Here is a 24,408-nt window from a genome sequence, read left to right on the forward strand (position 1 = left end):
TTTTGCAATTTTTATAAAACGACAAAATGATAAAATCAACAATAACAATATTATATATCATCCAAAATATTCATACATTATCATCCAAATATAATGAAAACTTCACATATATTCTATTTAGCTAGATGTTTAATATTACAAATGCGCGCAACTTGCTAGACATTTGAAACGACGTTCTCTGCTTCAGCCTTCTCGTTTGTAGTAGTCCTCATAGCTCATCGACTCCCACCTACTTGATCTGCCAAGATGATAAACTCAATCACAATAATGAACTGGAGAATTAAAAAAATCCGGCAACATGTGAGTTACATAAGTAATCTTCAAGATCTCAATGTTCTATCTATATTGTTAAAATGAGAAGAAGATTACCCTGCACCAACACGAGCGAGTTCACCTGCAAAACATAGCCAACCCGAGCTTCTTAAATAAAAGAAATATGAAAGAGATATTTCAACTCTGCTCTATCTCACAACGTTACATATATACCGTATAGTTGAATATAGTCCGAGGGAATGAATAAGGGAATAACTGAAACATCAATTACTTAGCATAATTCTATTCATAACTTTCTCAAGTAAGAAACATGAATCTCAACTTTGAAAAATCATTATCTCAACTTTGAAAAATCATATAAAATCAACCTCTTCAAAGAAAAATGCAAGCTTTACCTTTTAAGAAAGCTATTAAAGTCTATCTTTATTAGAAAGTTACAAAAATACAATATCTTCTCAAGTGTATAAGAAATTATCTCACAAAATGCAGAATCTGCCACAGAACCTTGCTGCTTCGCGCAGTACTTTTAAGAAAATAGTTTGACATATCTAACGGTGTCCAATTTAGCTGAAATTTTGCAGAAACCTCCTACTCATGCTGAAGTTATTACAGTAAAAATTTCAAGTTATTTGGACAATAGGAACACTCTCGAAAATCCCTCACAAGACATTGGTTCGTCCAGCCAAACTTGACAGCAATACAGTTTCTGTTGAAACTCAACATATAACTCATATTTTGGCCAAATAAAAGCTATAAGATCTCAAATACATCATCTTACTACACATTAGCATGCTTTAGCTTGAAATTTAAATCATATTTAACTCATCAACACCAAGAAAGCAAGTTATAACACAACCAATCACCACAAGTTCTCCACTCAATACTAAAAGTCGTTCTTCCCTTATTCATAAATCAAAATTGGCTCAACACATAGTAACATGCTCAATATCCCCCAATTTCTATCATATAATCACATTCCACGCTCCCAAGAGTTCAATTACATAAGCATCAAACATTTAGCTATCTTACCTCAAGAATGCCCAAATTCACTTATTCAAAACTATTAGGAAATCATGATTTCCTGTCCAGTCCAGCAATCCGGTTTAGCACCTATACCATCCAGTGAAATGAAAATTACACCCCAAGAAAACAAAATACAAAAAGTGTAGGCTTTCCACATAGACGAAGCAAGCAACTGGACTTTAAACATATTGAGTAGAAAGTAACAGGCACAGCTCCACTTAGTATAAACCTCAATTCTAAACATATTGAGTAGCAAGTAACAGGCTGTCAGATAACAACTTGAGAAATTCAGAATTCGAAACCATATGCAGCGAAATCCTTGCCACTCAATCAAACATACATCCACAAACAGTACAGATACATATTGTCCTTATGTAGCAGATTCTAATAACAAAAAATAAAAAAAGGAAGGAAAAGGAAATTAGAGCATACTTCATCTTCATGTCCTTGACGCATGCGCTTCTTCTGCTTGTGCAGCTGTCTTGATCGTTCTGCTTCTCCAAGCAACTGTAAATCTGCATCTGCATTAGCCAAGCGCTCAGCCCTAGCTTCAGAGCCTAATCCTTTTTTCTTCATTGACAACTTATCTGCTTTTGGTTTTTCATCACGCTCACCAACACTGGACCTGGCAAGTGCAGATCAAAAGCCTTATGCCATGAACAAATATCTGCGTAGTTGAGTCTAAAATGAGAAACAGTATCCACAATGTATATTAAGGCCAAGATCCTCATTAAGTTGACCAGCTCATAAAAAATTAAAAGAAACATTAAATATAGCTACTTATCGAGTCACACAAAGGGGCAATTCGGAGAGAGCGGTGGCGCAGCACAGTGGACGGAAACTCAGGCGGTGACGAAGGCGCGCTGGACGGAAGAGAATTGAAAGAGAAAAAACATCGAAACCCGAGGATTCTTGAGATTTAGGAAAAGAAGTAGAAAATGATAGAGGAAAAGAACCACCACGCCCATCACCGTGCCGGAGGCGGCGAGAACCGGCGATCTGTGCGCAACCCCGTGCACCAAATTTCGATTGCGCGCTCCTCGACGGTAAAGGACGAACCAGAGCAAGCCTAACACTCGCCTTGCTCGGCCTGCTTTGCTGCTGCGGATAGAGGGCGGCGGTGGCCGGCGTCTTCGACGGCGATGAGAGCTGAAAGATAGAGAGGGGCGGCAGCGGCTAAGTGAGAGATAAAGAGGGTTCAATTTGGGGAAATTCGGTGAGGGGTGGTTAGGGTTTGATTTTTGATAATAATATTAAATTTTAAAATAAATATAGAAAATAATACATAACAGTATTGAGACGCTCATATATAACGATTAAAATAACCGTTATAAAAAGATGCTCATAGATAACGGTCAGCTTAACGGTTTTGTAGTACCGTTATGTATGCAACTAATAGATAACGCACAAACGTAACGGATTAACTTAAACCGTTATCTATGAGTATGGAGAACACTACATAGATAACGGTTTTTTGTCAAACCGTTATCTATACCTAAAAGTGCGCTCATACATAACGGTTTTTTAAAAAAACCGTTATCTATGCACTGTTATGTATGTAAACTTTTGTAGTAGTGATTAGAGATTTTCTCTTGCAGATTCTAAATAGTTAGTGAGAATATATATATATACATTCCAATTTTTGAGATCACGACACAACTTATATAACTAATCTACACTAAAGTTACAATAACTTCGAAAAATAATTAATTAAATTCCAATCTAAATTGTTGCTAATGAGACTACACTCTTAAAATGTTTGAATAATGCATCAACCTTCAACATATAGAAAATTTTCATCTATTAATTTTTTGATCGAGTGTGAAATTGAGATTTAGACATCCGTTCGACGTCGAAATTCAAAATTAATTCAAGTTTGTATTGTCCTTCCAATACAAGAAAATATTCGAGACAATGCATTTCAACAAATTTAAATATTGAAACATTACATACAAGTTCATAAAATTGGATCCAAATTACAACAAGATCCAACGATCCAAATTTGATTAAAATTCATAATAATAATAATAATAATAATAATAATAATAATAATAATAATAATAATAATAATAATAATAATAATAATAATAATAATAATAATAATCTAAATTCTTGATGTCAAATCACGAGATCACTATGCGTCCACTCCACAAGATTTACTTGCAGAAAATTACCATTCAAGAAAGGGTTCATCAGAATCAACACAAATTTCCTTACAAAAAAATCAGAAAAATTTATGTGTTTTGACTTTTACTCAAATTTGGAACAACAACAAAGTACTTATGATAAAAGGGTGAGCAAGCTAGTGAGATCCAATAAAAAAAGTGTGAGAAAAAAAAAGAGTTGTGCACACTTTTTGGGGGCCCTTTCTTGTAAGTTTGCAAAAACCATAAAATAAATAAATAAATCACAAGATTCACACAAAAAAAACACACACATACACACGTGGGTGTGTGTGTGTTTTGAGGAAAAGTGTGTCCAAGAAACAAGAGTCCAATCCAATAGAAAGAGACTTTGTAAGTAGGAAGATGTGTAGGAATTTTGCAGGCTCTGATTTTAATGGATTGCTTTTTTTTTTTCTCAATCAATTTTTTTCCATTAGATATATGCTTTCTGTCTCATAGAAGTTTGGAATTTTATATTTGTGGATTGGAAATCCAATCAGATGGAGACTGGACTATGACATGTGATTTTATTGCTTCTATTATTTTTCTATTTGGTACATTGCATGCATCATATTTCAACATCCATATATATTTACATGCATAACTATATGAGTTTTTTTTTTAATTACATAATTATATATCTATATTTTTAGAAGAAAATCTAATTCGAAGTTGCATCTAATAAATTTCAGAAAATTTCTGAATTCGAAAATGTATATTGGACTATATATATATACACACTCGCGATGTCCCAAAAAAGAATACGAACATAGCATATTATATTTAGCTATTATATGTGAGTATGTATGTTGTGCGTAGAGGCAACCCCTAGCTAGCTAGTAAGGGGGAAAAAATATATATATTCTTTAACTTTATATAATTTTAATTTTTTCTATACTAGTAACTTTATAGTAAAAGTGTTAATAGTGTGTAGTGTTGACAAATTATTTTTTTAGTAATTAATAATATCCTACAAAATTTGCATGGGAATAACAACAAAAACATGTAGACTTTCAGACGTTCCATGCAGAGCCCCCTCCCCTCTCCCCCCCCCCCCCCCCCCACCCCACCCCCCCCAACACACACAACGTTTACTTTTTCACGTAAATCCCACCTTCACCAACGGCCATCTACTCTCTACTCTATATAAAACAACAACTAAAAACAACCTAAACAACAAGTAATTATTTTTGAATCCCCCCCACCCCACCCCACCCTAACCCCCCCTCCCAACTATACTAGCTAGTTTTTCAATGCGTTGCCTTGGTCACAGTTCTCCATCTTGTCACCTTCCCTTTTGGCTTCTTCTCTTCTCCCTCAGATACCCCCCTACCCCTACCCCCCCCCCCCCCCAAACCACCACCCACCCCCCAAACACACTCACACACACATGCGAATGTGTGTTAATTTTCTGTATGTTTGTTAAGACTCGAGGCTATAAATATCCATCTTTCACCGCTCTCAAATTTCTTCCCCAAATTAATACTATCAACCACACACACACTCTCTCACACACATTAATGGCGCGAGTGCGTGAAATCGGCGGTGAGGATGAGAGAGAAGACAAGAAAGGGAGGCAATTCTGCATCAACGACAACATGGACGTGCTGATCGAGATCCTGAAGCGCCTCGACGACAAATCGCTCGGCGTCGCCGCCTGCGTCTGCCGCCTCTGGTGTGCCCTAACCCGCAACGACGCGCTGTGGGAGCACCTCTGCTTCCGCCAGCTCTCCCCGCCGCCCGAGGGCGTCAGGACGGTCGTCGTCGCGCTCGGCGGATACCGCCGCCTCTACACCGTCTGCGTGAAGCCGGTGCTCAGCCGCCTCGGGAAGATGACGCCGGCCGCCGGCGAGATCGAGAGGAGGCTGTGGACGAGGCATGAGGTGGAGCTCTCGCTGTCGCTCTTCTGCGTCGATTATTATGAGAGGCTGTTTCTCTGCGGAGGAGGAGGAGGAGGCAGGCTCGGTGGGGACGCCGCGGCGGCGGCGGCGCCGCCGCCGTCGTCGCTCATGTTCCTATGCAAAGCTGTGAACGTTTGACGTTAAGGGATGGATTATTAATAGATAGCTATATTTTGTTTATTTATTTTGGGTTCATATTTTAATAATTTATTATTGGTTTCTCGATTCCATTTATTTAAGAAATTGAATAAAAATTCGCTCCAGTTCTTCTTTTTTTTTTTATATTCTTTCACTTTTTGTCTCTTGGTTTAGATATTGATTGGGATTTTTTTATTATATTTGCATGTTGTATTTTATGCCTCAATAAATAGTGAAATATGACATGTATGTTATATATAGATATATATTAATAAGTTATATACATTGATAATTATGTATATTTTTCCATTATTTAATGTCGAACATATATATATATACATATATAAATCTCCAAAAAAAAATTCAATGATTTAGATAATAATGTGGCAAGTGGAATACATTTTATTTTATATCTAATGACAAAATGAGGTAATTTCATTTGCTACGTACTCCCTCCGTCCCGCGAGTCTTGACACGTTTGGGTTCGGCACGAGAATTAAGGAGTTGTAGATTAGTGTTTTAAGTGTGTAATTAATAAAGTATAAAATTGATAAAGTAGGAGAGAGAAGTTAATAAAAGTGATAAAGTAGGGGAGAAAATATAATAAATGTGATAAAGTAGGAGAGAGAATGTAATAATTATTACTCAAAAAGGAAACGTGTCAAGACTCGTGGAACGGCCCAAAAAGGAAAACGTGTCAAGATTCGTGGGACGGAGGGAGTAGTATTTTTTTCATTTACCACGTCATTTTTCAGATAGATGAAAAAAATTGGAGTGGACAAATTTCCTACAAATGGAAAAATTAGGATTTAGTTTTCACTTTACAAAAATTATAACAATGATAATACATCAGGATTTAATTAATAATTAATCTTATTATTATTACTACCTTCAAGTCTTCAAAATAATTAAAACTTAGCCTTCTTGGGCTTTTGTAGCCCACTGAAATGTAGCAATTGCCCAACCAACATCTCATTTCAAATAAACTAAGCCCACAAATAAAATCACACCAAAATTAGGCTATATCTTTCTATACAGAAAAAATAAATAAAATGTAATAGTGATGTAACTACAATTAGTGGTAAATATGTGTTGGATAAGTTGTAGGTTTGAGCTTGGTAAGAATTTAAGTAATATATCATGTTTTAAATAAATAATTTATTTATAGATCTCTTGGTTTGGAAACAACGTTTATGAATACCTTTCAATTTATGTTGAAGAAGAGCTTGCAAATGAAACATTCAAAATAAATTAATTACCAATATTGTAATTTCCCACTTTATAATTATTAATGTTATTCTATGTACTATAAAGTTGAACAAAAATGAGCCATAATTTTTATGGCCCACAACTCCATGTTACTCCCCAACAACTTGTCACCATACAAAATGGTAATATTTAATTTTATTTTATTCTTTTTATGTTTTATAAACCCATATCAAAAGAATTATCACGCAATATGTATTTCTTTAAAAATTAACTAAAAACCATAAATCATTTTCTACATATTGTGAAAAATTGAAATATCAAGATATGTAGCCTTTCTATTTTTTTTTTTTTTTTTCGATTTGAATTGAAAGTGTAATTATGGTAACTTGAAATATAATTTAATGAATATTTAATATATATTTATTTTCTCCCAAACATTTTGTTTGGTGCGCATAACGCATAGGGCGCACCATTGGATGCTTCCCAACTTAAATACTAATAACTGTTACTTTCAGACAACTATAATAATTATAATAATTATCAAAATTACAATATTAAATAACCATATTATATATTTTTGGTTCCATTTTTATTTTATTCAGTTTTATATTCAATCATTTTATTTATATATACATATTAACATAATTTTTTAACTGCTGCGTATAGTTGTAGTTCTACTTCTAGTTTAAATAATCTCTCCACAGTATAATTATTTTTTATTTTTATTTTTATTTTTGGTGCTCCGATTTTTGGAGGAATCTCTGCCGTCGGCTGCCGGAATATTCTGCTGAGGTAGGTACTGCTCGCCGCCAGCTCCGAGCTTAATCTTAAGTGAGCTATCCTTTTCGGTTTATTTGTATTTCTTTTTTGGAAATTCTGTTGGTGGTGATTTTGGAATGATGCGGTGGATTTATTTTTCGTCGAATTAAACCTAATTTTTGTGTAGATCTGAAGCTAATTTTGGAGGATCAGTAGATTCTGTAGTTAATTTGGTTGTGGATTTTCTGAATCTCGCTTAGATTTCGTGATTTTCTCCTTTTGTCAAGTTCGTTTATTTTTGGCTGAAAATGGTGGACTTTAATGAATTTTCGCTGTTTTTTAGCTTAGATCTTTTGTAGTAGGAACATTGTGCTGAATTTTCGGAGGTTTTGTTTAATTCTGGCGTTGGTTGAATTTAGCTTGAAATTGTTTGACTGGGCTGAATTTCGTAGAAAACGTAGTTGAAAGGACGCTTGCGTTTGTTTGTTTTAGTTAGTTTGAACAATTTGCTGCGATTTTTTTGCATGTTTTTTCGCTGTGTTTGTTTGCGTGAAGTGGATGATTTGAATTTACGACTGATTTATTCTGATTGGTGCTGAATTACACAACGATTGATGAGTTTGGATTATCTAGTTCAGCTTGAGCAATGGAGGATTTTTTATTTTTTTTTTTTTTTTTTTTTTAAAATTTGGTTGTTGAAGCTACTGATGATTTTATCATGTTTACTAAGCGTGATATTATGTTTACAGCTGAAATGTAAATGTTTTATGATCTGATTTTCATTTTCTGCAGCAAGCAGCGACTTTTTTTTTGTATGGCCACTGGATCTTCACTTGGCATATGCGGCTTGTAACTTTTAGTTGTTGTTGAGGATTTGGGCTTGCGTTTTGTAGTTGGAACTTGAGATGGGATCCAACGTGGAGGAAGCCATTAGAGCTAAAACATTTGCTGAGAAGCAATTTTTGGAGAAAAACTTTGTCGGAGCGCAGAAGTATGCTTTGAGAGCTCAGACGCTGTGTAAGGAACTGGATGGAATATCTCAGATGGTGGCCACATTTGGAGTCTACATGGCTTCTGAGACGACGGCTAATGGAGAACTGGATTTCTATTCAATTCTTGGAGTGGACCCATCTGTGGAGAAATCCAAATTGAAGAAGCAGTATAAGAAAATGGCAGTAATGCTACACCCTGATAAGAACAAAACTGTTGGTGCTGATGGGGCATTCCGGCTAGTTTCCGAAGCATGGACACTCTTATCTGATAGTGCTAAAAGAAGTGCTTACGATCAACGGCGAAGTTTGTTTGCTGGGTACAGTGATCCTTCCAAGTTTTCTGCTCATGGAAGACTTGACACATTTTGGACTGTCTGCACCTCCTGTCATGTCCAGTATGAGTATCTCAGGAAATATGTTAACAAACGACTTTCTTGCAAGAACTGTCGTGGTGTCTTTGTTGCCGTTGAAACTGGGTTGGCCCCGCCAAATGGTACTTTCCAATATAACTATTCTTATGTGCCTGAGAATGGTTATGGTCATGGAAGCCATGGTCGTGGGGTTGCATATACGCACACAACAACTGGTTATGGTGCACCAAATGTGGTGTCGGGACATCATGCTGGATATAGATCTGAGTATGCTTCTAATATATCATTTCAGGGTAGCTCATCTGGAAACTCTGTCGGCCTCTCAGACCCTAGTGGACTATCTCCGTCTTCTTTTATCTTTTATCAAGCCAATGGGGAGGCAAGCCAGACAAAAGCTAACGGCAAGCATCAGTCGGTGAAGGCTACAGGTCATGCGGGCACTAATGGGTGTACAGGTCAGTACGAATCATTAAAACCCAAACGGGGGAGACCTGCCAAGAAGAGAAAAGTGGAATTAGGAATCCCGTATCCCAACGGGCATGACGACGTTTATGCAAATGTTCCTGTAGAACCTAAAACAGCCACTGCAAATGGAATATTGAAGCCTGCTGCTAAGCTTCCACCCGCACCAGAAGCTTTGACAAGACGGAGTTCAGCTGCTCCTGCGATTGATGGGAGGCAGTTGTTAATTGATAAGGCAAGAACAGAAATTCGTAGGAAGCTTAAAGAGATGAAATTGGCTGCTGAAGCAGCTGTTGTAGAGGCTGAGAAGAGAAAGGCGCTTGCCGAAGCTGATAAATCCCATGCAGCTGCTGCTAATAGACAATTGGAACTTAAGAGGACTGTTTCTATAACAGTCCCGGATTCCGACTTCCACGATTTTGACCAGGATAGGTCTGAAGAATGCTTTAAGCCGAAGCAGATATGGGCCCTCTATGATGAAGAAGACGGCATGCCTCGCTTGTATTGTATAATCCGCGAGATCATCTCGCTGAAGCCATTCAAGATTTACATAAGCTACTTGAGCTCAAAATCCGACACTGAATTTGGGAGCGTAAATTGGTTGGATTCTGGGTTTACCAAATCCTGTGGGAGTTTTCGAGTGTTCCACTCCGAAACAGTTGAGCAAGTCAACATATTCTCTCATCTTCTTGCTAGGGAGAAGGCTGGTAGGGGAGGCTGTGTAAGAATATATCCAAGAAGTGGAGATATCTGGGCTGTATACCGGAACTGGTCACCGGATTGGAACAGAACCACCCCGGATGAGGTAAGACACCAGTACGAAATGGTCGAGGTTCTTGATGATTATTCTGAAGATAACGGTGTCTGTGTAGCGCCTCTGGTTAAGCTGGACGGGTATAAGACAGTGTACCGAAGGAACACAGACAAGGCTGCCATCCGATGGGTTCCACGAAGAGAGATGCTACGGTTCTCACACCAGGTCCCGTCTTGCTCCCTCAAAGTTGAAGGCGCTAACTTGCCCGAGGGTTGCTGGGATCTCGACCCCGCTGCAACCCCAGAAGAACTCCTTCAAGGAGAGACTGAACTTCACCACAAGACAAGTCCGGGCCAGACAGCAAACATTTCTGAGATCCAAGAAGAAGAGCAAAGTAAAATTTGTGTTCCAACTCCAGACAACTACGGGACACAGGTTGCAGGCGTGGAATGCAGAATCGAAGAGGCTCTAGCCGGACCCCCGTGTGTCGGAACAGGTGCAAGGAGTTGACAAGAGTTGAGGTAATCTAAAAAGCTACGTTTTTACATATTTGAAGTGCATCCTCACAGCTGAAATACAGGCTTGACAAACACGAAAGTAGAAATTGAACTTGCACGGGTTCGTTTCGTTGCAGGGAGAGACACAAATGTACAGAATTAAACACAGCCTAGATTGATCCTACTTTCCTCAAAAAGGTTAGATAGTTGGAGGATTAGAAGCAATCCTTGCCTGCTCCTATTGTCATTTTGGGAGCTTCATATCCATTCAGTAATTTGTAACCTTAATTTTAGAACTGTATGACTCTTGCTTCTATAGAAATGCTTTTTATTTGACTCTGTTAAGTGATGATATGTACCACTTGCTTTTTTTCGCGATTTCTGCGAAATCTTGAGAAGTTTCTTCCGACTTTTGTGATTTGGGTTCTTGGATTTTTTGATTTATTTTTTCCATCTCTTCACATTTTGCATCATTTGTTGATTAACTGCTTGTTTAGAGACTAATGCTGCAGTTTCAGCTATTGTGCTGCCCTTTTCTATAGTCTCTTGTTACTTACCATGTAATGAAGGAAAAAATGAAAATATTTTTTAAATTATGAACTATTGATCTTGTATCAATGATATCTCTCACTCTTTTTTAGATTTCAAGAAGTTGACGTGGTTCGTTGAATGCCACAATGATTCATTCTTTTTTTTTTGTTCAACGAATAAGGTACAAAACGAAATGATACGGTTTTGTGTTATGTAACCCAAAAAAGGAATAATTTTAATTGCACTGTAGCATCTGACAAATCACGTCAACTTATCGGAATCGAAAAAAGAACAGATTATATAATTTGAAAAAAATATTTTCAATAATTTAAGATATATGATTGGTAGTCCGGAAATAGGTTGAGGGTTTAAAGTGATATTTATCCAAAAATTATATGGCGATAAATGAAAATAACGGAAGATCGAGGGGTCGAATGTGATTAATAGAAGATGAGGAAAATTCAACTCAACGAGCAAGTCAAGTTCTACCTTTTTTTTTTTTGAACTGGTCAAGTAAAAGACTTCACAAACATTGAAAGAGAAAGAGCTGAAGAAGCAAGCAAAAAAGCAAAAAAAATTCGAAAAATCAGAAATGGATCCTCAGCTCTGGCACAAAGTTGCAGCTGTCTCTGGTAAATCCCTATCCCTATCTCTCTCTCTCTCTTTCTCTGCCTCAATTTTTTGTTGATTGTTGTTTCTGCATTTGGAATCAGGTGTAGCTGCTCTAGGGTTGGGAACATATGGCGCTCATGGTTTCAAGCCGCAGAATCCTTCCTACAGCGATGTAATTATGCTCGATTTTCGAGTTTTCTCACTTCTATTTGAATTACAACGTTGATCATCTAATTAATCTGTGCGATTGATTGGGTATTGAAGGTGTGGCGTACAGCAAATTTGTACCATTTGGTTCACACAGCTGCTCTGCTAGCCGCTCCTATTACCTCCCACCCTAATATTGTGAGTCGCAATTGCTCACAATTTCTAGTGTGTGTGTGTGTGTGTGTTTATGTGGTTTTGCGTTGAGTATTTTATGTGGATTTATTTGTTTTTGGTAGTTTGGAGGCCTTTTGACTACTGGAATCCTGGCATTTTCGGGGACGTAAGTTTTCTGTTTCTTGTCATTTTCTTTCGCTGCAGCGTAGGTAGAAGCTCAATTATTGTTGCTACGACTGATAGCTATGGTGAAATGATGAAGGAAATGATTGACTCACTCTATTCATTGTAGGATTTTTTTAGTTTTTATAAGCTTAGATGCATGGATATTGGAGTTCTGTTCTTATTGCAGAAATCTATGTATGAAATCTTATAGGAAACGAGTATTCGATTGCGTAAGCCTTTACTTAGTAGAAAAATGGTATTGAAGTAGTCCAAGAAACACGTTCCAGCTTGTCTGTATATGGAACTCTCTGAGGAAACCTGAAAAGATCATGACTTGAGGAAGATCGGGTTGAGAATGTTTGATCTTGTAGGTGGGAAATTCGAAACTTATGTTGTAGGTAATATCTAAAATGGCAAAAGACTGAACATTTAGATGTGGGGATTGGAGGTCTTAGGTTACTGCATGAAACTGCTCTGGTTTTTAGGGTGAATTATCTGCATTTCCCGTGTTCAACTCATTCATTTACAACTTGAGAGTTGAGAGGGATGTGACGCTCTATTTCCTACAAAATTGTGATCTTTTTATTGATGAACTTCATTGGATTTTCAGTGTACATGGAAAAGCATAATTGCCTATTGCTATTGAAGTGACCTCACAACGTATTAGTCTGCTGTTTGGTCGTGTAAATAATTCATGTATGAAGAACATAACGACAAAGTATCTGGCATTTGGTATATATCTATCAAGTCTTGTATCCGTCTGTCAGATTTTAAGAACGTTGTACGTTCCCTCACCATCATCAACTCCTGATGCATACCAGTATATCTGTCTCGTGTTTTGGTTAGATTTTCTGTATGAGGGCCTTGTGTTGACAATGATATCCGTGACTGTAACTATACTCGATTTTTTCCAGGTGCTATGCCGTTGCATACCTAGAAGATCGAACGTATTCTCGGTTGGCCCCCTTTGGAGGATTTGCCTTCATTGGTGCTTGGGCAAGCTTGATGTTCTGAGCAGTTTCATCTCTCAAAATAACATGTTGTAATTGCTATTGCTATTGAGAATATGCCTGTTTGCAATAAACTTTGTATACTGCTTTTTAGCTATAATATAAAGAATAAAAGTTATTTCTTTCAATATCATATGTCGCAGAAATATTAGTGAATCTCTTTGTTGAGAGACTTTTTCTATAATAAAATTCCATGAAGCGTGGTTTTGTTCATTTTTTTGGGTACATTTCTTTCAAAATTTGCAATATTTGTTAGGAAAAAAGCTTTATCATTGCTAGAGAAGTACAATTGCAGATGATAACAATGAGATTTCAAGATTCAAAATTGAGCCTTTCTTGATCGATATAACCTTCTAAGCTCACGGTGTAAGTTCATAGTTGCAAGAGTTATAACCTGCAGGAATCAAGCAACCATAATTAAATTTAAGTGATAAATTTATGTCTCATTATATTATCCCTCGAAGAATAAATCACGTAATAGTGTGTGTGAGGGTAAAATAGTAAATACTCACTGGGGTCAAGAGCAGTGGTGTAGGCAGCGCCTCTGAAGTAGCAAGTTCCACCTCTGCGCTTGAATTTTTGGTAGTAATTGTTGAAGGCATAAGAAGCGTGGGCCCTAACGGTATTGGGCCGAAAGCAGGCCTGGCCCACTTGAATCTTGCTGCAGTTGGCATTCCCAATTCCACAAGCCCAATCCATCGCCGCTTGCAGTTCACTCTCTGAGCTCTGCTCGTCTGCCACGCACCACTCCCCCACCGCTCCTGCACCTGCAATCACAAATGTTCGTTTCATTTCTTCATCAAAACTCATTCAAACCAAATATTCATAATTTATTTAGGGATAGTAATAATAATGTACCTGATTTTTGTAAATACTTCATGACAAGCAAGAGAGCAAGAAGAGTGAGACTATTCTTGATTGCTGACATATCTCTCTCTCTCTCTCTCACTACTCACTAGGCAGAAGAGTGAGAGACTATTCTTATATGAACTTGTATATATATATACTTACATATTAAAGGATTTATTTAATGAAAAAGGCTGAAACAAAATGGCTCGGACTACAAAAACAGATCGCACTTGTTTTGAGAATCAGATTCTGGTGTGTGTATGCATGCAATCACATGCATGCTTTATGGGATTAATCCAAAAGCCCTTTTCAGTTTCTGGCAATAATCTATTATATATTCCATATTTATCCTCTATTATTGATTATTAATTGCTTCTCTTTTTGGAGTTTGTTTGAGAGGAAGGAGCCGCTCACGAGATTGGGCTTCAATGACTTGAGCAACTCGCAAGTTTCTTAAAATTTTTGTTTTCCGTGAACTAATTAAAGTTAAGTTCTCAATTTGTCGAGCTACTCGCAAGTTTTTAGAATTTTTTTTCTTTTCGAGAGGGCTTAATTCAAAGTCAAGTTCGTTGTTTAGTAAACGGGCTCAAAATTTGTGAGCCTATTATCAAACTTAGGGGGTGTATTAGTTCAAGATTTTAATAGATTGATGTAGACTTTTAAAATCTGGATGTATTCGTTCAAGTCTTTTAAAAGTCTGTGAAAATCTGGGTGTATTTAAAAATCTACGAATTTTAACATTGGATTGGACTGATTTCCATGGATTTCACTCAAAAAATACACAATAACAAATTCGAGCTCGGACCACGAGAATTCAAATCTTGAGAGTTTCCAGCGCTCATTGGGTGCCAGCGGACGCGGATAAAGAAGCCAGCGCCGGCTGGCACCTAGCTGCCGCTGATGGAGGGATACAACGATAGCTGGGCTGGGCCAGCGGCTGCTCGAGGCATCCGCGATCGCTGGGCCCTAGCGGTTGCTGGGCCCAACGATTTCTTTTATAAATAGCAGCCTTCCGTCAGTTTATTTTATCACACGCCAGACCTGCAGCGCTCGCGTGAACCCAGCGCTCGCGGGGCCTGTAGCGCTCACGGGTCCTGCAGCGCTCGCGTGAACCCGGGGCTCGCGGGGCCTGTAGCGCTCGCAAGGTCTCCACGCCCGCTGGCTTTGTGGATTTCAACTCCGAGAAAATCACGACAAATTCTTGCTAATTCATTAAAAATCCGATCAAGAATTCATTCAAAATCATGAAGAATTCGTGAAAATTTTATAGACTTATAAAATCCACGGACTTTTAAAATCTACATAAGTCTTGAACTAATACACCCCCCTTAGAGCTGTTAAAGTCGTCGCAGCCCAATATTGGGCAATACTTTTAGGCCAAATCAATTTTCAGTGTTAGCTCGGCCCATTCCAAATTCTTCCTTAAGCCTGATGGATTCAATGTGACATTTGAGCTAGACCCATTCAATTCACACACTTAACTCGTATTTATTTCTAGCTCAACTCGTCTCGTTTACAGCCCTATACATTTGAGTCCTCGTATATTATTTGAGTCCACACGTATTGATGAAATGAAATGCGATGAAAAGTCCAAAAGCTGTCACTCATAAAAAAGTGTCTCCAGAAGCCGCGACGAACAACGTACGCTCTTCCGAACTCCCTCCAAAATGTCGCAAATATTGCCATAGAAAGACCAGCAATGCATAGAAACAAACCACCAGCAAATCGGACATTCAACGCCCAGGGCCTCCTCTGCAACACATAGAACATCGCAATTATCCAAGTAATGACTCTGGTGGCCACCAACAAGTGGTTTATCACCGGGCTGGCCACCTCATCATTCCTACTCAGACGCCAGCCTATGAACTGTAGAACTACTGAAGCGTACAATTCATATACTTTCACCGTTGTTGATCTACAGAAATTTAAACATATATCATTAAGTAAAATCCAGGTACAAGTTAAATGAATTGGGAAGATAAATCTACCAAGGGATTTTGAGAACATTTTGTTATTTGTTTCATCGAATTTGTCTTCAATTTTTTTTTTAAATTTGATTGAATTTATTAATTTTTGGAAGTAAAAAAAATATATATATATATTTATTAATTTATCAATATTTTGGCCCGACCCGCCCGACGGCCCGTATAGGGCTGGGCTGGGCTTCATTTTTTGAGGCTCGTTGAAATTTTGGGCCGGCCCGACCCGGCCCAAAAAATTGCTGAGGCCCGTTGGGTTGGGCCGAGCTGGCTCGGCCCGCAAGGTTTGACAGCCCTAATGAAAACACGATAAAGAGGGTTTGAACTATTGCGAATGTGAATATTATTAGGGTTAACATAAGGTACAACAAGGTTGGTACTTGAAAGACTGGGTCGGTCGAAGACCAACACGATTAGATCAAATCAAATCAAATCGAATCAAATTAAGGGGTTCCTGTTGACATCCTTGTACAACAAGTAGCGCGTCTTGGACTTGCCTAGCGCGGCATACCTGAACCACACTCATCGTTGTCAGTCAGTGTAAGTGTGTCACGTTGATTATTGTAATGCATCATAAAAGCTACTCACCATTGAGGCACAAACGGCGCCATCCAAATCGTGTCGCCAGCTTCGACCGGATACCTGTCGTGCCCCGGCCCCCACACAAACACAACACGTTTAAACCATAACCAACTAGCTATAGGCCCTAAACCCTAAACGCTTAGGAATAAAAACGAAAATATCAATAAAAATGAGGTCGTACGCACCAGCTATCGCCTAACCGGTAGATGCCTTGCCCTTCGAGAAGCAGTAGACCGTGCTGGTTATAGTGAACCTCCTGCAAATACATCGAATATAAGCAGATGTACCACTAAATCTTGCGTTTCTTGAACGCGTTTTACTCGAATAAGATCAACCAAGATGTTTGATTAAACAAAGTAATTCATACCTTTACATTTAGAAATTCACCAGGTTGGAAATCCATTATCTGCACAAAAGTTTAGCTCAATCTTAGGATCTAATTTGAGTTGAAAATGGATCACACCCTAGAAAGCTCCATCATTCAACAACATATGAGGCGTAAACTAGTTTCATTTGGAGCTTACATGAATGTTGAAATCGTAAGGCAAAGAAGTGGGAAGAAGCTTCCTAAGCTCAAAAACCTGAGACATTGAGAGGAATGTGAAACATCTATGATTCTAAATATTTATCGCCTAAATATATTCTAAGTGTTACCTCGCCTGGAGTTTCGAGAAGGGGCTGCTCACTCGTTGAACCAATTATCTGCTCGGTGGCATGCTTTTCCAAGTAGTCGTACCTGGGAGAAACGAGAAACTATGGTTGTTAGCTTTTGACAAATGAAGGAAAAAACACCATAACCAGGTGATGAAATTTAGAGGAAACCTTCTCTCGAGTACAACAAGCGTAGCAGATGCACTAGAGTCCAATGAGTGTCTCGAATTTGGAGGAAGATAAGCATATGAATCGACCTGCAATTTTTACACAAGGAGCTCTGAGCTTTAACCAAGAACAAAATTGTCGTAGATTAGCTCTAATATACCTCTAGCTTGTGCTTGGCACTCGATGCATCAATGAGAGTCACCACACCATGAAGCACGAATACGAACCTGATTGTGCAAGCACGGTCGTACCATAATTTTCGTTAGTGTCAAATAAAGCTCGAAGATATGCAAAATTCTTAGCCTAAAACTAGAAGAAAGCTGCCAGACCTCTCAACATCCTTCGGTGGAAGTCCTGATTTTGAATTTTCTGCAAATTTTATCGAGCAAAAGATTGACTGAATAATACATCAGAAACATCTAATGTAAGTTTGCAGTAAGAAGTCCGGTTTAGTGTTGAATTTCACCTTGCATCTTTGCTAAGTACATGACAAAATGTGAGCCCATCGAAGGTGTGATGAGATAAGCACCCAATGTGTCACTCCTGGAAACGGCACACAAAGATTATGAAAGCTCATCTATGAGTTGGCTCAAAAATCGAGATCAACATACCACTCGGGCAAAGGGCCGAAGACATGACTTTCAGGAGTGATCAAAGCATGGTCGCTCTTGTACACACTGCGCGTGAACCCCGGCAAGTCTAGTAACAACACACACAAATTACTCAACAGTTCCATTACCAATTCATTCTTTTCTTGTTCTTTTTTTATTTTCTTTCTGTTAATCCTCCCCATCGAACACCAAATTCAACAGCATTTTGATTTAATTCGAAATCCCATCACAGAAACACAATACAGAACAATCTACTTTGCTGAAAAAGAGCACTTGACATAATCCAACATATTTACAAGCATCAAATGTAATAATAACCAACACATTCATTAAGTTCCACAAAAACTTAAAGGAAAAAGAATCATTCTTTATCAGCAAAGCCATTTTGTCACAACAATGATACTCATCAATTATATCTTTGACTTCTTCTTCTTCTTGTTCCCATCAAACACCAAGTTCATTACCATTTCTATTTAGTCCAAAAATCTCCAAGCCCACAAGTAAACACAATGCAGAAAACACTATTTCCCCACACACAATCATCAAATGTAATAACCAATACATTCATCAAGTCCCACAAAAGATAAAATGAAAAAGAATCATTATGTATCAACAAAGCCATTTTGTCACAAACAATGATGCTCATCAATTCCTTCTTTTACCTTTTCTTCTTCCCATCAGACATCAAATTCATTAGCATTTCAATTTAGTCCCAAAAATCTCCAGGCCCACAAACTAAACAGAACACAGAATATACTATTTCCTCAAATACAATCATCAAATGTAATAATCAACAAATTCAATACGGCCCACAAAAAAGTAAAAGAAGCCCTTTTTTCTCAATCAAACCGACCTTTAAGATGTGAAGGTGAGAGAGTTGGGTTGGTGGCCTTCCAGTAGAGTGGCTGCTCCTCCAAGATTGACGGCGCAGAGCAAAACCCTTCTTGGCAGAATGAGATTCTCACAAAACCTGCTGAATAATCAACCCACACTTATACCATAAAACCGCCAAAAAAAATCTTGGGGGAAAAGAAAGGAGAAAAGCGAGATAATCATGCATACTCTGAAAGATAAGAGCAAGGAAGAGAAATTGCGCAGAAAATGCAGAGAAAGATTGCATCTTTGCAGTGTTTGTTGAATCAGAATTCCTCTCACACTCATTCACTGTCTTATTCTCTCTGTTGTGGGATTTTTTTTATATGCAATCTGCTTGAGTTGAGTTGGTGTGGTGTTTTGGGCTTTTCTGGCTCATGGAAGCTGAGTCACCTCTCTCATTTTAGAAAAATATCTCCACACTACTTTTATTCTTTTATTATGGTATTTAGAAAATACTACTAATATTGTTTGTTTTTATAATGTTGTGAACTTTTGTCTATTCATGTGAGGCCTATCCGTTTACTGAAGTAATGACTTGAAGATTTACAAAATTTGAAGATCATCAAAGGGTGTGGATGATCAAGATTCTTCAACTTCAAATGTTTGCAGAGATTTCATGTTATTGATCTAACAAATATGTTGTACCTTGCACTTGCACACATATAGATTGCAGTGTGGCAACACACACACACACACACAACTCATACCATCAGCTGGTTTACATGATCATATCAATCCAAAGCAAACTAGGCATTGCAGCCATGAATCAAGAATCTTGGAATTGCCCCTTCAGATAAAAAAAAAGGAATATTGGAATTGCAAACATCTTGTTGCAGAGATGCAGATTGAGTGTGAGGAGAGTAGAAACTATGTAAACCACATTTTTCATATATAAAGGCAGCCCTCATTTTGATGGCTTTGTTTTCTTGAAAAAATTGTAGCTAGGCGATTGTAGAAATTCTAGCTATGAAAATTCATGATGTAAAAAAAATTATTCCCTATGCTTTTATGCAATTGATGAAGAGTTAAGTAGGAGTTAATATGGTTCTCAAAAAGGAATAAAGATTAAAGATAAGAAAAGGAGTTAGTATGGTTAAAAGTGAAATAAATGATTGTGTAGGGGTTTAATTGATATTTACCAAAAAAGTGGGGATAAAAAGTGAAATCCCGGCATTTTCATTTGATTTTACTCAGCGGAAGTCCCCACTCATAACCTCCGGCCTCCAGATTCCTCGGCGGCGAAGGCGGCGGCGGAGTTTGAAGCGGAATCATCAGTAGTCGGAGTAATGGTTTTATGTGGATTATTTCTATTTTTGTATTGCGTGATTGTAATTCCTTGAGAAGGGGAAATATTCCTAAAATTTGGGATTGGAGGGGTCGAATTCTAAGTGATGAATGGCTACAAACTCGATGCAAATGCAGGTTTCTGGCATTGCTGAAACGTGAAGTTTGAAGTAGCTGGTGAAATTGAAGCACTGAATTTTAGTACAATTTTTCGTAGTTATTGGTGACGGAGATCAATGGCGGATTTTACGACTTCGACACACAGAGCGAAGTGGATATTCACGCCTCAGGCTCTCGTAATGATTATTCCCTTCAAATCACTTTTTTTTTTCATTCATATTTTTGCTGCTTGGAAAAATTGAAAGAAGTTTATACTGTTTGATATGAACCTCAGTTTTTTGTTGGATTTTGCAGAAGGAGAAATACAAGGAGGCTAATAAACGAGCTAAGCAAGCACTTGAGAAGGTATGCTTGCTCTATTATATATACTTGAGTTTGAAAATTAGTGTTATTCTTGCTGAATTGGATGTGAATTGGAATTGGATTTGTAATAGATGTCTGTTGCGATCAAAGGATTTAGAAATTGTAGTTTTTTTGGACAAGGTGAATATGCAGATAAGCTAACCTAGATATTCTGCAGGAAGCATTGTGCTCTGCCCCTATTGAATATATGTCGTCTTCGGCTTTTAAACATCTATGCGTCATGGATGGTAGATGATTTGTTAACTGCCAAATTTAGTTCCCCGTTGCTGTTCTTAGTAATGCTGACTACTGTGGACCCTAGAAATCCTAGAAATTCTCTTTTGAATATCATCTCTTGTCGAAGGTGAACTTGAGAGGCATAAGCGGCAAAATTATAGTCTGCGAACTAGTTGTCTGAGATGAGATTAATAGTTAATCTTCTAGATCTGATGTCCATCAAACAAGCGGTATGGAAACTACTAATCTTTTGAGATACACAGACTAAGGAGAATTTTGATGTTGACATCGTATTTCTGTCCAATTGTCATTTAAAGTTTGCCTGGAGTTGTTTAAACCTTATTGTGATTTTAGTGTTTCTGTGCAATATGACATTCCAAAAATGACGCTAAGACTGTGATGTGTGGTATAAGTATGGAGCTACACGGATGGAAGTAGATGTTGATGGATCCTTCTCTTATGCTGAGCCACAAACTGATGCAAAGGCTAGTGGTGAGGGTTTATTTCTATTTTTGTTAATCATAGTGGATTGGAATCTGCATTGTTTTGTTGCCATTACTGTATATCATGGATTTGTTTGTTAAATAAAGAGAACCACTTAGTCATTCCATGTCACCCTATTCCTTGTGTTCAGCTGACAAGCATTCACGTCCGAAAGCTCTCAAGACAGAAGAAGAACAACTAATGCGGGCTTTCTACGAGTTTAAAATTCAAGATGTTTGTGACGCCTTCAAGTTTCCACGTAAAATTCAGGTCATTATGTCTCTGAGTTCAATGCTAAGCAAAGGTTATAAATGATTGTTATTCAAACTTACCGTTTCATGTTGTGCAGGCAACTGCTCTTATCTACTTCAAAAGGTTTTATTTGCAATGGTCCGTGATGGAGCATCATCCAAAGAATATCATGTATTGCTGCAAATTCATACCACTTTTCTTTTAAATTGGTTATAAACTGATTTTGAGATTGCAGAAAATAATTATTAGAGAAGCAAGGCACAAATATGATTAATTGCTGTCTATCTATTCCCACCCATGAACACCAAAATAAAATCAAACACAAAATTGCCCCAGCATTACAAGTGAATATTGCCAGGATGTGCACGACACTTATTTCATTGTCCATCACGTTAGATGCAAGGTGCTTAGCCTAGGAACTCTTGTTTTTATGTCAATTGATAAGTGATATTCATCGGCTTTGCAGGTTGACATGCATATATGCTGCTTGTAAGGCAGAGGAGAACCATGTGTCTGCGGAGGAGCTTGGGAAAGGAATCGAACAGGATCATCATATGATTCTTGATAATGAAATGCTGGTTCTTCAGGCAGGAATATCACATAGATTTACTGCTTCAAATTTGCTCTACTTTTTTAATTGATTGATACTGTTTTCTGTCACTGCAGAGTCTAGGATTTGACCTTATAGTTTATTCACCATATCGACCACTTGAAGGCTTTATCACTGATATGCAGGTTCGTAATTGTTATTATATATGGCAAATAAAATAAAACAAGTATTAATTTTCACCTCTATGATTGCTCATATGATGCAGCTTCTTTATTAATTGCTTATTATTAAACCTTTTCTTCACTCTGCAGGATTTCGGTGATGCAAAAGAGAGGCAGCCTGAGATTATGAAGGTCCCTTTTCTGGTCATACATGATTTGTTAAAGATTATTTCTCATTATAGGACTATATTTCTGGTCTTTCAATTATATCTATGATCTGGTCTTTCAATTATATCTATCAAAACTCAAAAGCGATTAAAGCAAATTCTATTGGTTGAATTACATTGACTTTGTTGTAATTCATCCAGTCCAATATATAATATCACTCCTGCTTAAGTGATGAGTTTATGCATTCCAATTAGCATCTCATATACGGAGTTGAAAGGGCAAAATTTTGTATCTTTAACATGAATGTCGCTGGTATCTTACCATGTCCTATTTATGTTTTAACACTTAAATCTATTCAATTTGGCTGCAGAATTTCCATGAATCTGCCAAAGCTGAAGTTGATAAAATTATGCGTACAGAAGCCCCCCTTCTGTTCCCACCCTGGGCAGGTACAAACCGTACAATTCGAAATTAAACTTTCTGATCTTTTATAGGCTTCTTAGTGTAAGCTTAAGATACAGTATCAAATTGGAGAAAGCTTTGTAGCTCTGCTTCGTCATTATAAACCAATCTAATGTTTTTTCTTTTTGTTTTGCCAAATATTAATGATTTGCTAAATGATTTGAGAGTTTATGTTTGCTTGTGGAGTTTGTGGTTGGTTATGATCACATTTTCATGATTTTTTTTTGCATCTATTATTTTGCTTTCTTTTCAGCTGACACTCTTATCATACTGATTTATTATATTCTATTTTTCCCGCATTTGCAGCTAGCATTGGCAGCTTTACGAAGATCTTGTGAGTTGCATAAAGCCATCGACTTCGAGAGGTTCAAAAGCCTCCAACCCTGAATAAATTATGCAGTGATGAATGCAAATTTATCCTTGGAAATAATTCTTTGACAGATACCTGAAAAATGTGCACTCTCGGCAGCATCCAGCTCATGGCATTTCAGAGCTCAACCTTAACATGAATGCAATTGATGGGCTGGTACAGTTTTCCCTATCAGTTTGTTGCATTATCCTAACTTCATAGATATATAGTTGGCCGTGTTTACATGCTGAGTTGCTTCGAATGTTATTTCAATTTACAGATTAATAAGCTCGAGACCCCTACCTCGAAAGATGTGAAGCACATCGATAGGAAACTTAAATCATGCTTGGATCCAACTTCACATGAGAAGTACTTTCTATAAACTTATCCATTTATATCCTCATCTCTCTCTCTCTCTCTCTCTCATGTAAAGCATGTTGCTTTCGTTGGCAGGAGCAAGAAACGAAAGCACAGATCGAAGGAAGGTTCAAATGAAATGCATGACATGTAAGGGTGCTGAGGATAGGGGTGTACATCACATCAACATGTTCCAGTTTGTTTGCTTGTGGATCATACTTTGTCTTTTTCGATTCTCGAAGCTCCGGCCTTATCGACAACAGCTGAAGCTGATACACCGTCAGCAGGGTGTAGCTCAGTAAGATGCTAGATTGAAGTTTAGAGTTTGTATTGCATGAAGAGAATGATTATTGTCACCAAATTTTGGCTAGCTTTCACAATTTTGCATTGAGATGCATGAGCATGTGATTTTAGGTTAAAAATATTTGTATTTGTGTACATGTAAATTGTGCATGTATTCCATCAATTTGAATTGCTATAAAAGTATCAAACAAAGCTGGGTGCTCAAAAATGAAGTAAATACCCTTTTTTGAATCATTTATACATATACATATTCATATACATACAACAAAACTATAGTAAAACATGTTATATATATATAGTTATATACATATGACAAATAATCAAAACTAGCCAAAGAGATAAGTGTCTTCCTATCGCATAAATTGTCACCATTTTTCATTTGTATTGATAGAAAACATCCAAAAGCATTGTACCACCACCTACTCTTCCACTATTTTGTCA

The 24,408-nt window shown here is 37.5% G+C and overlaps 6 protein-coding genes across 10 annotated transcripts; 4 read left to right on the top strand and 2 right to left on the bottom strand.

Annotated features, from left to right (window-relative positions):
• The first annotated feature begins 4,915 nt into the window (after window positions 1-4,915).
• On the top strand, window positions 4,916-5,639 carry LOC131009539 (F-box protein SNE-like). The gene has a single exon (XM_057936940.1). The coding sequence runs from the start codon at window positions 4,982-4,984 to the stop codon at window positions 5,498-5,500; it is 519 nt and encodes a 172-aa protein (XP_057792923.1). The 5' UTR covers window positions 4,916-4,981; the 3' UTR covers window positions 5,501-5,639.
• Window positions 5,640-7,154: 1,515 nt separating this feature from the next.
• LOC131009540 (uncharacterized) lies at window positions 7,155-10,889 on the top strand. 3 transcript variants are annotated; one of them, XM_057936942.1, is made up of 2 exons: window positions 7,155-7,501; window positions 8,261-10,889. In XM_057936942.1, exon 2 carries the CDS (start codon window positions 8,374-8,376, stop codon window positions 10,555-10,557), a length of 2,184 nt encoding a protein of 727 aa, XP_057792925.1. In that variant the 5' UTR covers window positions 7,155-7,501; window positions 8,261-8,373; the 3' UTR covers window positions 10,558-10,889. The 3 variants fall into 3 exon arrangements, with proteins under 3 accessions (XP_057792925.1, XP_057792924.1, XP_057792926.1); XM_057936941.1 differs by having other exon boundaries at window positions 7,236-7,540; XM_057936943.1 differs by having other exon boundaries at window positions 7,303-7,505.
• A 657-nt stretch (window positions 10,890-11,546) lies between these two features.
• On the top strand, window positions 11,547-13,311 carry LOC131009542 (uncharacterized). Its single transcript, XM_057936946.1, has 5 exons — window positions 11,547-11,707; window positions 11,789-11,859; window positions 11,952-12,032; window positions 12,131-12,174; window positions 13,088-13,311. Exons 1-5 carry the CDS (start codon window positions 11,668-11,670, stop codon window positions 13,185-13,187), a joined length of 336 nt encoding a protein of 111 aa, XP_057792929.1. The 5' UTR covers window positions 11,547-11,667; the 3' UTR covers window positions 13,188-13,311.
• Window positions 13,312-13,431: 120 nt separating this feature from the next.
• On the bottom strand, window positions 13,432-14,166 carry LOC131009541 (glucan endo-1,3-beta-glucosidase 12-like). 2 transcript variants are annotated; one of them, XM_057936945.1, is made up of 3 exons: window positions 14,042-14,166; window positions 13,696-13,950; window positions 13,432-13,577 (listed from the first exon to the last, which is right to left on the bottom strand). In XM_057936945.1, the coding sequence occupies exons 1-3, from the start codon at window positions 14,109-14,111 to the stop codon at window positions 13,543-13,545; spliced, it is 360 nt and encodes a 119-aa protein (XP_057792928.1). In that variant the 5' UTR covers window positions 14,112-14,166; the 3' UTR covers window positions 13,432-13,542. The 2 variants fall into 2 exon arrangements, with proteins under 2 accessions (XP_057792928.1, XP_057792927.1); XM_057936944.1 differs by having other exon boundaries at window positions 13,432-13,950; window positions 14,042-14,155.
• Window positions 14,167-16,337: 2,171 nt separating this feature from the next.
• Window positions 16,338-19,226, bottom strand: LOC131009545 ((S)-ureidoglycine aminohydrolase). 2 transcript variants are annotated; one of them, XM_057936951.1, is made up of 13 exons: window positions 19,086-19,226; window positions 18,877-18,996; window positions 18,024-18,111; window positions 17,879-17,955; window positions 17,742-17,781; window positions 17,573-17,639; window positions 17,416-17,501; window positions 17,248-17,329; window positions 17,118-17,174; window positions 16,961-16,999; window positions 16,779-16,849; window positions 16,600-16,653; window positions 16,338-16,522 (listed from the first exon to the last, which is right to left on the bottom strand). In XM_057936951.1, exons 1-13 carry the CDS (start codon window positions 19,141-19,143, stop codon window positions 16,450-16,452), a joined length of 912 nt encoding a protein of 303 aa, XP_057792934.1. In that variant the 5' UTR covers window positions 19,144-19,226; the 3' UTR covers window positions 16,338-16,449. The 2 variants fall into 2 exon arrangements, with proteins under 2 accessions (XP_057792934.1, XP_057792935.1); XM_057936952.1 differs by having other exon boundaries at window positions 18,877-18,993; window positions 19,086-19,218.
• Window positions 19,227-20,084: 858 nt separating this feature from the next.
• On the top strand, window positions 20,085-24,175 carry LOC131009546 (cyclin-H1-1). Its single transcript, XM_057936953.1, has 14 exons — window positions 20,085-20,182; window positions 20,322-20,479; window positions 20,598-20,648; window positions 21,296-21,374; window positions 21,517-21,635; window positions 21,715-21,788; window positions 22,084-22,204; window positions 22,284-22,352; window positions 22,479-22,520; window positions 22,867-22,940; window positions 23,261-23,323; window positions 23,400-23,484; window positions 23,588-23,676; window positions 23,761-24,175. Exons 2-14 carry the CDS (start codon window positions 20,420-20,422, stop codon window positions 23,816-23,818), a joined length of 984 nt encoding a protein of 327 aa, XP_057792936.1. The 5' UTR covers window positions 20,085-20,182; window positions 20,322-20,419; the 3' UTR covers window positions 23,819-24,175.
• Window positions 24,176-24,408: the final 233 nt, after the last annotated feature.

The sequence above is a fragment of the Salvia miltiorrhiza genome, chromosome 2 (genome assembly GCF_028751815.1).
Source record: "Salvia miltiorrhiza cultivar Shanhuang (shh) chromosome 2, IMPLAD_Smil_shh, whole genome shotgun sequence".
Lineage (NCBI taxonomy): Eukaryota > Viridiplantae > Streptophyta > Magnoliopsida > Lamiales > Lamiaceae > Salvia > Salvia miltiorrhiza.